This window comes from Ostrea edulis, chromosome 8, assembly GCF_947568905.1.
Source record: "Ostrea edulis chromosome 8, xbOstEdul1.1, whole genome shotgun sequence".
Classification (NCBI taxonomy): Eukaryota; Metazoa; Mollusca; class Bivalvia; order Ostreida; family Ostreidae; genus Ostrea; species Ostrea edulis.
The window spans coordinates 57664153-57676967 of NC_079171.1; the positions used below are offsets into that span (position 1 = coordinate 57664153).

Genomic DNA, 12815 nt, shown 5'->3' on the forward strand with positions numbered 1-12815 from the left:
ACCGTCACTGATGTAATTCCTTTCTATCCTTTATTTACAGAGTAATTATTACCAGATACTTGAATTTCGAATACTGTGAATTTTATCCATTAGCAGTTAAAAATCTATAAGTTAATGAGGTGTTCCTACATTGTTAGAATAGATAATCAAAACTGTTTGGAGGATGAAAACAAAACCACTATTGGATTTGAACAGTTATTGGTAATCAAAGCTCTGAACAACCAATCTTTTGTCCGATTGTATTCAATGCATGTTATACAAAAATCATAATTCGTTGGCCGAATTTGAAATCCATCGCAATCGGCATTTTTAAACCGCGGATAGACGTGGTATAACAGAATGCTTCGGACACAACAGGATATCTAGCGGATAAAATCTAACGGATCGCCGATCACTGTAAACTATGTTGACATTACATAACACGGATTATGCAACATCCGGATTAGAGAGGTGTTACTGTATATTGCTGATTTTGAATGTTGTAATTTTGGGTGAAGAATGCACAAAGTACAATACTATTCACGGAGAGAGGTATATCGGTCCAGTCGTTTCTATGGTTACCATGGTGGGACCACAGCAGTGTGTTAAGGAATGTCTAGCCAGACCCGCTGACTGTGGAGGCGTGAACTACGGGAAAACGCACTTTCTCTGTGAAATTGTGACGGACATAAATGAAACAGAACCAGCTACGGAGTACTTTAGAATTCGACTTGATGACGTAAGTATTTTATAAAATCCACCTTTTCGTTCTTTGCCGCGGCAGTGCATGGTCCATCGACATATGTCCCATTTTCTTGAGGTGCCAGGTTTGATTCCCGAACGCTACGCTTCTGAGATGTTCGTTAATTTTCCCTTTGCCAAACGCTCGGCATATAGGTGACAACCGAGGGGTTTCTTAGATTTGAATTTTGAGAGGATTTTAACCCTTCTCTGGTAAATGGTACCAAAATCTTATGTCTAAAGTGGAAGTTATATATCTAAAGAAGTCATATATCTAAAGATGAAGTCATATCTAAAGGGAAAGTCATATCTAAAGGGAAAGTCATATATCTAAAGGGAAAGTCATGTATCTAAAGGGAAAGTCATGCATCGAAAGGGAAAGTCATGTATCTAAAGGGAAAATCATATATCTAAAATAAAAGTTGATATTATAGTTGTATAAATCAAGTTTTTCGCAAATTATATGGTCTTTTTAATGATGTAAAACTTATACGGTACCAATTTTGATGCACGATCTAGTTCACAAATGTAACTTGTAATTGTGTCAAATGTTGTATGACGTATTTTATACTAAATTTTAGACCGTTCTTTACACACTTATTTTCACTACTGATTACTTCGTTTATCCGTTTAGACACTTGATCCCATCTCCTGTATATCCATTTACTATTTATCAAATTAAATGAGATATTCAGACACCACAGAGTCCTCTGCCTTGTATTTAGATATGATGTTGAAAATAGGTATCAATGGCAAAAGTAATAACTCAATGTTATGACAAACGGGATAATCTCAGCTTCTTCATCGCCACTCTCCCATATTCATGTAGCAATATTCCATCATCACCTACATATGGGCTTTAAATTCCTTAACTGATTCGATACGCAAGAGCTTGTTCTGCGTATGATCAATTTTTAAATGTAGGTGGGCTACTAACAACCAAGTTGCTGTTACAGAGATTTCAACAGTCTAATTTAAAGTCAACATTTTGTACATTTAATGGTCGCTATAACGATCTAGCTTGCCGATACAATCTAACATTGCCGCTATTGCTGACTGATGTGTTTCATGCCGGTTGTTGGACCGTTCTTCGCACACTGATTCTGAACTACAGATTACTTCGTTTAACGGATCAAGATAGAGGGATCGTGGAAGTTGTGGCCGGCGACCGGCGACAGGGGTTGTTTACTCCTCTTAGACACCTGATCCCACCTCTGGTGTGTCCAGGGGTCCGTGTTTGTCCAACTATCTATTTTGCATTGCTTGTAGGAGTTATGAGATTGATCACTGCTCGTTATCTTCGCCTTTCATTGAAGTTAAACATTATGATCATGTGTGGTTTTTCTTTACAATTTTATGACAGGTGACTGGTAACCAAACAGCGTGCCAATCATGTTTATCTGGAGAGAAATGTGTGAAATTATCCAGCAAGAAAACACACTGTGTCCAGGGTAAGTAGCAGAGTATTCCCTTCGTTGTCTACGTATTTCTAAAGTAATCTGAAGACATTGACAGGATTCCGTCCATTGTACATTACAGTATAATTGGTATTTTCTGTGGTCATGTTCGACGTTTGCAATACGCCGGTTTCGAGATACGTCCGAGTTATATCCCTTTGGAGAACTCTCGTACATAAGGCGTGAAAGAATTTGTTTACTCGCGGGAGTGGGACAGATATTCATCACAGTGTAAGTGAATGTACTCAGTAAGTTTCTCATACGCTGTTTGATAACCCGAATTCGTCTGATACACAAACTAAGTAAGTGATAAGTGTTTAGGGAGTAATTAAATACATAGAATTCTTATCCTATCACGTTATTTCGCTGGTCATAAATACCATATCCAAGATATTTCTTGCAAATTTGACATTGTTTGTATGTTTCCTCTTCGGTAAAACATTTCTTTCGATAGTATTTAGTATTTCCCACATTTACATATTTAAAGAGAAGCCGCTTTTAATACATTTCATCGTCTTCCTCGTTGGCTGCATATCCACTCTGTCCCACTTCGGCATTCAAAGTTCCACTAAATGCATCTCCTATACAGAAGAGTTCGTATCTCGAATCTGGCGTATTTTCACCGCGTCGCATTTCATCTGTACGTACCTATGCGTTTAAGTAAATATGCGATCGTAATATTTACACATTTTCCTATCCGCGAAATTCCACAAAAATGGAAAACTTCAGAAAATACCCGTTACTAGGTAATGTCTTCAACATGTTAAAGCTGCCAAAAAACTTGTTAAAAAGCCTTTTTTAAGAAACTGCTTTCCCTTATTTTTGATCTTCTTGTACAGTTTTTGATCAATGGCCGTTTTTATTGTAAATTTCTAAATATTCTTAATGTTTTATTTCATTAATTTATAATATCTTTCATAGTGCTAGACAACAATAACAAGAACAATAACAAACGTCAGCTATTATAGTGTTTTATTTTGATAATTTTAAAGATATTAGATCTTATGTCATACTGTCATTCTATTTCATTTGATTGTTTTGTACAATTTCGTTCCCCTTCTTACCTTTATAAAGCGCCTTAGAGTAACTTGTTTTATATAGGGCGTTGTATAAATTTTATTATTATTATTTATTTGTTTACTCATTCATTTATTTATCACCTTGGACTAACGTCAATTTACAATTAGTGGAATTTGGAAGTTGAACTTTTTTCAACTTCCCTAGGCCATCACGTACTGTGCGTATGAATAAATTGCATAGAACTTTGATGCGGGCCTCTTAACATCCTCGCTTGAATTCGGTCGCTAACATTCAGTTTGAAATTACGTATGTCACAGATGAATTTTAAAGCAATACAAGCTGTAACTGACGGTATTTCCCCCCAACTATCCAATTACGCACCAAATAACACCTGTCGGTATAACTAATATACTCAACAAGATCTGAAGAAAAATTCAGCAAAATAAACAAGGGAAGACTGTGTGAGAGCGATTCGTATAAACCGCCATTACGTTATGTACAAGGACAAGGGAACGAGGATTGCCGAACATAATCAGATTTCTGAGGTTGAGGTTATATACAAAGACGGAAACTGACGCGAGTAACTTCACGTGCTGTTAGTTTTAAAATTTTACATCGTTTCATGAATGACAAGAAGCGTAAGAAAGTAATGATTACGCAAATCTGCTATTCAAATAAAATTTTGATGGTCAGTTTTCTATAAAATCGGCATGGAAAATTGTTTACAAATCTGACACGTGCTCAGTGCTTTTATTTCGCTTTTTCCGAACTGGTGACTTTCGAGGTCAATGCACATCGGAGATGACGAGCAGGAATTACTAAGAGGATGACAAAGGTCATGAATCGACATTTTCTGCTGATTTGACGGGTTTATTGCTTCAGAATCACCCTGATTCTATTAAGTTATAGGTATTTAATCACAATTATATTTAATATTTGTTCTTTAAATTTATTTGTCGTCAGTTACAGCTTGTTTTGCATTAACTCCCAGCAGTACATTCATTCTATATATTATAGGCACTTCACACCTTTAATACCGGGTTTGTTTGCGTTTCATCTTTGTAGCAGGGGTTTGTAATCTCGTTCATTGACAAAATTTAAATGAACAGAAAAACCATTCGCTTTGTCAAAGAATTAAAAAAATCCCCAGCAACTGTCTCCCCGAGTTTGAATACCTCTTCGTGTCAGAATAGTGAAAACTTCGACCCCTGATCAATTATGTTTGGGATCAATTGAATTAATTATTTATTTTTCAGATAGAGATGGTCCGGTTGATTGCACCGCAATTCACGGCTTATCTTCATATCTACCTAGTGGGCTGTACACAATAAAACTTCCGATCCTAGGTCACGTGACTGCTGTATGCGAAATGGAGATCGATGGAGGAGGCTGGACGGTAATTACTTCAATTAAGTTCTTTATTGAACTAATTAATGAACCAACTAATTCATTCATAGGAATTGACTACCAGACGTGGGGTAATGGTAATGTGTAATGCATTGTAATCATTACATTGTTTTAAAAGTAATGGGGTGTAATGTGTAAGGCACCCATTTTTGAATTACAAGTAATTGTAATGTAATGCATTACCTTCATAAAAATGCCAGTAATGACCATTACCTTTCAATTACATTTCAATTACATATCATTTCTTATTTCATGAAATAATCTAAGTTTTTCTTTTCTATGAAAGTGATTAATAATTTTTAAAACTCGAAACATTAAAAATACATTCTTTACAATGAAGACATATTTTTTTAATGTGTTCATTCAATGGTCATTTATGAATAATTCATTTGATTTTTAATGGAAATTTTTAATAAAAGTTTATGAAATCAATTGAGGTTAAAAATTTAAAGTTCATCTATGTAATATGTGATCAGATACATTAATAAAATGTTACTTAGTCATGTTAATACAAGTAGTTCAGTTCAAAAGATAGCCCAATTGACTGACTACGATACAGGTTAGTAACGACTTCCTCCAAAACTCCACAGTGATGTACATAAATCCTTATTTCATATATCGTTTGCAATACGAGTTTTGATTGTTTAAAAAGCGGGTGTAAATGTCCGTACACTCTGCTAAAGCCACTCGGAGTTCCTTGAATTGCTCGTAACTCATACACTGATATTGGACTTGACCAGATTTGCACCATATTTGGATTTTTACATTCATGTGATTATAACAAAATGGAAAGCAAGCGAAAAATGTATTTGCATGTCTTTCCAATTGAATTCAATAAAAATAACACTGCAGCAATTAGATCTGATTATTAATCATCCTTTTGATGTTACTTTGATAAATGATAATTGTATTTTAAAATTCGAAAAATTGTACTCCTGGACACTCTGATAAGACTTTATGAAATTAGTAAACTCAAATGAAAACATTTTTTTTTTCCATTTATTCCCGCCCTTTGAATTTTGACAACTTGTGAAATTTTGTTACCTTTTTTTCTTTAGATTTTTCAACGTCGCATGGATGGCTCTGAAGATTTCTATCGGACATGGGCGGATTACAAGGACGGATTTGGAAATCTGACGTCAGAGTTTTGGCTAGGTACTCAGTGTGAATTCTAAATATAGAACTTTTGATACTACGTCAGTGATTACATGGTTATATGCATGTGTATGTGGGTCACGTGATTTGCTTTTCATTAGCTAAAAAACGATGGGGGTTACCAATATGCTATGGGGAAAAATCGCAGTCGCCGTGGTACTTCATCAAAAAACCCGTAGATAAGAATAGATTGTTTGAAAAGTACCACACACATTTGTGATTGACTGGCAAGTTTTCTTGACTTCCGTTCGTCTTTTTGTCGTTGATAATTGTTTGGTTTGAAAGAAAATTATCAAAGCTAAATATGACGGTACAATGTGCTGTTTATGTAGGCTGCCTTATGTTTCTCGCGCTAAATGAATGCCTTGAGTGGTATTGCAAGGTGTTTAAGGGTCATTGCTCGTTTCCACGGTCACATCGTAAAACATTAGTAATGAGTAAATCATGATGATTTTTTGTTTGGTATCATTTGTTTCTTTTACGTCCCACTTGGGAAATTTCTCTCATGTAGAGGACGCCACTAGGTTTAGCAGAAGTGCCACACTTCGTTTTACCTATACATTATACATACGACTGTAGCATTGATGGTTCTCGACAAAAGTACATCCGTTAAAATTATATCCAAAAACAATGTTCATTTCTAACCTCAGTTTTGCAAAGATACTGTTTTCTTTAATGTTTACCGTCTTAGATACCTATTTCTCTAATGTTTACCGTCTTAGATTTGGCAAGGTGCGGGATCAAAAATTGAACCTTCATACTCCTGCTATATGAAAATATATCAAACATTAACATGATTACGAAATAGATGCAAGGTGAAGATAACGAACAGTGATCAATCTCATATAACTCCCACAAGCAATACAAAATAGATAGTTGGGCAAACACGGACCCCTGGACACACCAGAGATGGAATCAAGTACCTAGGAGGAGTAAGCATCCCCTGTTGACCGGTCACACCCGCCGTGAGCCCTATATCCTGATCAGGTAAACGGAGTTATCTGCAATCAAAATCATCTTGCCAAGAACGGCTTAACAATCGGTATGAAACACATCAGACAGCATTAGACCCAATGATAGATTGTAATGACTAACTAGATCGTTATAACGACCATATAATTTGCGAAATGATGACTTCAACCGAAACTGTTGAAACCCCTGAACCATCAACGTGTTTGTCAGTAGCTTACCTCGATTTAAAAACTGACTATACTCAGAACAAGCTCTTGCATATCGAATCAGTTGAGATATATGAACACCATATGCAGGCGATAATGGAATATTGCTACATAAAGCATATCTTTCAATAGATCAATTCAGTGTAAATTGGATATTCGCATCGTATAATGTGATGTAGTGCATTGAAGTAATTTAGCGTCTGTGGTCAGTCCTTTTCGTGTCATAAGAACTTAATATGAATGTATCGATCTTGAAATAAAATGATATTGGTTCTGAATTTCTTAGATTTTCATGTATATGGAACATGACTGTAACTGGCCCTAACTTACGTGTGGTTAATCATTGTTCACTTTGAGGAAGGCAGCATTTCGCTCAACACGCGATTTCATCCATAAAAATTTATTGGTCGTAGCATCACCTTCAATTTTCAAAAAGAAAAGAAAAAGAAAAGAAAACAAGTGATATCTAACGCATGTTTTACTTGGCTTTATAAACAAGTAATTAAATGTTTACACATTTCGTTAGATAGACATAGAAATATTTATTGATGTCTTGGTCACATATTCACGTTCACTTTTCCATAATGAAAAAAAAAATATCTTATAAATTTCTTTTTTAATTTTAGCTTTGTAAACATCAAGTATCTACACATACCTATCAATTATTGAATCTACATGGAGACAACAATCAACAGCAATTAATTACTTGCTAATTTTTGATCTCAGTATACATGTATGGCACATTATTTTTTTATTATGATAGTTAATTGCCACTTACGAAATCGCAGAATCTACATACGGAAATAGTACCTAGTACCTACAACAGTAACAAAAAGTGGATGAATATGTATGTATCCAGACAAAATTTCTTCTGAGATATTGTTCATTCCTTGTATGTGCTTGATTTTCTTCATGGAATGTAGTGGCGGATCTAGATAGAAGGTTACAGAAATGAAACCCGCATCCCCTTTAATTTCAGATTACTAACAACATGGACAGCTACTTTAATCGCCTCGTAAAAGATGCAGCTTGTGTTTCTCCTTTGCAAATGGTTTGATCCATCCTTCAACTTTGGTTTGTAAATGCTGTTGATTTTATGTGTTGTTATTGAAGGCAATGAGAAGCTACATTATCTACTGAGTCAGGGAACCTATGAATTAAGGATGGATATGAGTGACTTCAGGAATGAGACTCGTTATGTTAAATATAGCAGCATTTCTGTTGGCAACGAGGCTTCCAAATACGTCATATCTCTATCTGGTTTCTCCGGAAACGCCGGTAAGAAATGCATTTAATTGTTTCACTTCTTTCTATATTGATAAATGGATACAATGTATACATGTACATAGGAAAATGATGTAACATCCACGTAACATCGTTTTTAAAAGTGTGCTACGAGGGAAGGGGGGGGGGAGGTCGGAAAGACAGTGTCTTTAAATTTACTGAATAGCTTTGTCAACGAAAACCAAAAGGTTTTGCCCAAGCATCATTATCCAAAATCCTGGGTTAGGCATAGCACCATGCCCTCCCCTACCTCTGTTGTGACATTCTTTCAGATGACTTCTTCCACTTATAGTTAAGTTGCCTAGTTGAATTCTCTTATATTTTATTCTCTTATATTTTAAAGTCCGTTACATCCGAATCTTCTGACTATACATGTATTAAAAGAGTTTAAATCTAGATGTAGTATTCGTAGATTGAAAACAGCTCATAGCATTTGGCACTTACAGTAAAATACTGTGCTAAGATATACTTTGGATGGTAACACAATTTAAAAGTTTTGCAAGATAAGATTGTAAAGTAGGTTTCAATAGAATAATTCACGCTTTATATCCACATGCATATCTACCTACCATACGTGGGTTTATATTTTTAATATTTCATAGGCGATTGTTTCACATCACGGCATTCAATAAACAATATGAAGTTTACCACAAAGGATCAAGATAATGATGCAAATTCCGGAAACTGCGCAGTTCAGTTCCAATCTGGATGGTGGCATAACAGTTGTCATTGTTCCAACCCGAATGGCCTCTATTTGGCGGGGGAAACATCAATATTTGCTGACGGTATCACGTACGATCCTTGGCTTACTCAATATTACTCGCTGAAAACTATTCAACTGATGGTTAGAAGGGTTGTGTAAGAGGAAACTGTGAAGAGGAAGAAAAAATTATCACCGGGTAGTTAGATATCCGAAGATGTTTAGCTGATCTTATTTTCGTTTGTCTGGGGTGATCATGAATTGAACACAATTCGTCACTGAGTGAAATTCATTGTTTCCGTAGTGGCAATTCAATACCTGAAATGATTGATATAGTTTCATTCTGTAACTTTCCTTATAGATAAGTGAGAATTAGAAGACACCTGCCTCCAATAACTGTTCAGTATGAATAACCACTTTGCATGGCTGATTGTATCTTATTTCACCATCTCTAATTTTTACACGACCAGAAACAACCATTCCTGGGACACGTTTACATGGTCGCGGTGGTTCAGTGATTCACTGGGAGGTCGTTGTTTCGAATCGTATTGTCTGGATTTACATCCAACAAAGGAAATAAATGCATACCTTGTTTACATTATATTTGTATCTTTCGGTGTTATGTCTTCAATTTCATTTATGATTAAATCGAGGCAGGCTACAAATAAGTTCATGCTACACGAGGCTTTGCACACTCGCATTTAAAGTCAGCATTTCGCATTTTTCTATGATTGCTATGGTTACTATAACGATCTAATTTACCACTATAACTTGTCATGGGATCAAATGCTGTCTAAAGTATGCAAGGTGAAGATAACGAACAGTGATCAATCTCATAACTCCTATACGCAATACAAAATAGATAGTTGGGCAAACACGGACCCCTGGACACACCAGAGGTGGGATCAGGTGCGTATTTCATACCAATGACTAGGCCGTTTTATGTATTTTTTTACACTACGAATTACTCCGTTTCCCTGATCAAGCTGGTACCGGTCAACAGGGAATGTTTACTCCTACTTCCGTGGAGATCTGAGCTATAGAATACGTTCTCAGTAACACTTGCTTGTCGTAAGAGGGACTAAATGGGACGGTCTTTCGGATGAGACCGCAACAATCGAGGCCCCGTGTCACAGCAGGTGTGGCAAGATAAAGATTTCTCCCTGCTTAAAGACCGTAACCGCCAAGCGTAGGCCAAAATCCTGCAGCCTTTCACCGGCAATGTTGACGTCTCCATACGACAGAAAAATTCTCTAGCGAGACGTTGAATAATATACAACCTTCCCAACATCCAGGTATCCGTGTTTATTTGCCCTACTCTTAATTGTTTCTCTCTATCGGACTTTCATATGCAATGAAAGATGAATATAACGAATAATGATCAATCTTATAACTGCGTCCCAAACTATAACACTGGGCAATTTTATCATCCTCAATAGTTCTTTCAGTCATATGGAGACGTCACCAAGACCGATGAAGGGCTTCAAATTTAGGCCTTAGCTCGGCATTTACGGCCTTTGAGCAGTGAGGGTTCTTTAACGTGACACACCTACTGTGACACGGGGCATCCGTTTTTAAGGTCATTTCCGAGGACCCGTGACATTCACACCTGCTGCCGAGCGTTTGGCGATGGAACTGTCACTACTTGTTTTAACGACTTAGGTCTGTCGCGACCGGGATTCAAACCCCGGCCTCCCGCATGCAGGGCGAACGCTCTAGCCACCGCGGCGGTTAAAAAAATAAGAGTCGTATTCTGAAAGATAATATTTTTCAAACAAAGAAATGGAAGAAATTCTGTTTCAAAATAACTTTCTTGTATGATATCCCACTCGATTATTTTTCATCTATGGTTCACGAATTGAAATCAATAACTGCATACACAACAAAAATCCATATACAATGTACATAAAATCAAATACTATCCTGTACACTACAGTACGTATACAAAACATTTATTGTTTTATAAATCCTTCTCAGATTTCTTTTGAAAAACCAAATATGACCGCGATCAGAATTAAAGCTTTAAATCAATCTTCAATGATATATACTATATATGAATCAATAATTAACTGGCTTTCGTCCACAAATCGGAATCTACGTCGAAAATTATTTTTTAATCAACCAGGGTTCTGTCCACTCATTACTTGCTGGCTATCACTCTTTAGATATTACAAACGTAGATTGGTTATCGCTCTTTAGATAACAGATTGGTATTTTCGCGATTGATTATTTGAAAAAAGAAAGCTAGACAGTAAATCGATTAGAACTTTGTTATTGCTATTGCTGCATATTCATTTACCATCAGTATATTCTAACAAGACAAGGAAAATTTAATAACTTGCATATTTTTCAATGCTCCCAATCAGGAGTTCTTGTTTGTTTAGGGCCTTGCATTCACCAAACAAGACTGTCAGTGGCTTTGTTGAGAGTACTTGAATAACTTTTTTTCCGGATTAAAGCCCCTCTTTCAAAGAAGCAAATACTCCTGAAATTTAATTGAAAATGATGAATACGTATGCTTTCAACGTTGTTATACACAAAAAAGGTAAGATAACGAACAGTGATGAATCACATAAATGCCCAACCAAGATAGGGCAAACATAGACCCTTGAGAGTACCAGTGTGTGATCAAGTGCCAAAGATGAATAAGCGTTCCATTTTGACCGGTTACAAACGTTATGAGCCTACTGTGTTTGTACTGGCCAGGGATGAGAAAATTTTCCTTTTAAATGCATATCATCATTTCTATTCTATATGATGATGTCGATGCGTGTGTGGAACACAATGATTACGATGAATATGATGATTACGATGAATATGATGATTACGATGAATATGATGACAATGTTGAATATTTTTTGTGTGAGTAAATATTGTTTATTGGCTTTTATCGGTTTAGGATTTTTACAAACTCCTACATTCCAACCTAACCAGTGGATTTGGGGGTAATTGATATGTAAAACAATATGTATACAACAAGCACTCACAAATAAAGAAAGAAGAAAAGAGGACAGAACAGTATGAAAACAGTGGTCTAATACTCAGGCTACATATTCCTTATACAAAAAGTAGGCCAAGGTTTAAAGGTATAGGACAGGCATATAATGATAATGGTGAATATGATAATTACGATTTACTATAATAAATGTAAAAGAATAACATTGTAAATGCAAATTACTTCAGTGAAATATGATAAAACATTCTAGCAATGTCAATTATGATGTAGTACACATACTAGAAATAAGAATATTATCAATATAATTCATTTCATTATTACTATAGTAACTATCGACTGTGCTTATATCAATGCACGATACCCAAGTACTGACACATGTGCAAAGAGCCATTTAACTCTTTCAACCAGAGAAAAAGAAAAGCATACATGCTGCAGATGGAGTTATCTTCCGTTATTAATTATGAAACTTGTATACCGAGTGAAGAATACCTATAACTAACACCAAAACTTCATCAATATCATTTTATATAATGAGTGTAAATATAAATGCATGTACGTTTACTTAAATGATAAAATTATACTGAAATCATCAAGTATGTATACTATCAAATAAATAGATATCAACCTATTGCACTGTCCTGTATTGCTTAACTTCACAATAATAAAACACAAAGTTAACACTCACCAATTTAGAAGTTTTCTCCATAGAAAATTCATACTTCAGTACAAGGCGCGGCTGAGTTAAGGCTTTCCCCATAAATTACCGCACTGGCACATTACACGACGTCACAGTGAAAAATACGTCATGACGAAGGTCATGACGTACATATCTACAGTCTTTATGCGGTTAGAAATGTCAAAATATTTTTTCGTTATTTACCACCGCTGTCAAACGATGAAACGCAATCGTGTAAAAGTTTCTGTCAAATGGGTTATAT

The 12815-nt window shown here is 35.7% G+C and overlaps 1 protein-coding gene across 1 annotated transcript; it reads left to right on the forward strand.

The window, feature by feature from the left end:
- The first annotated feature begins 257 nt into the window (after positions 1 to 257).
- LOC125661241 (ficolin-2-like) lies at positions 258 to 9524 on the forward strand. The gene is made up of 6 exons (XM_048893191.2): positions 258 to 718; positions 2084 to 2171; positions 4454 to 4593; positions 5663 to 5759; positions 8051 to 8215; positions 8824 to 9524. Exons 1-6 carry the CDS (start codon positions 404 to 406, stop codon positions 9081 to 9083), a joined length of 1065 nt encoding a protein of 354 aa, XP_048749148.2. The 5' UTR covers positions 258 to 403; the 3' UTR covers positions 9084 to 9524.
- Positions 9525 to 12815: the final 3291 nt, after the last annotated feature.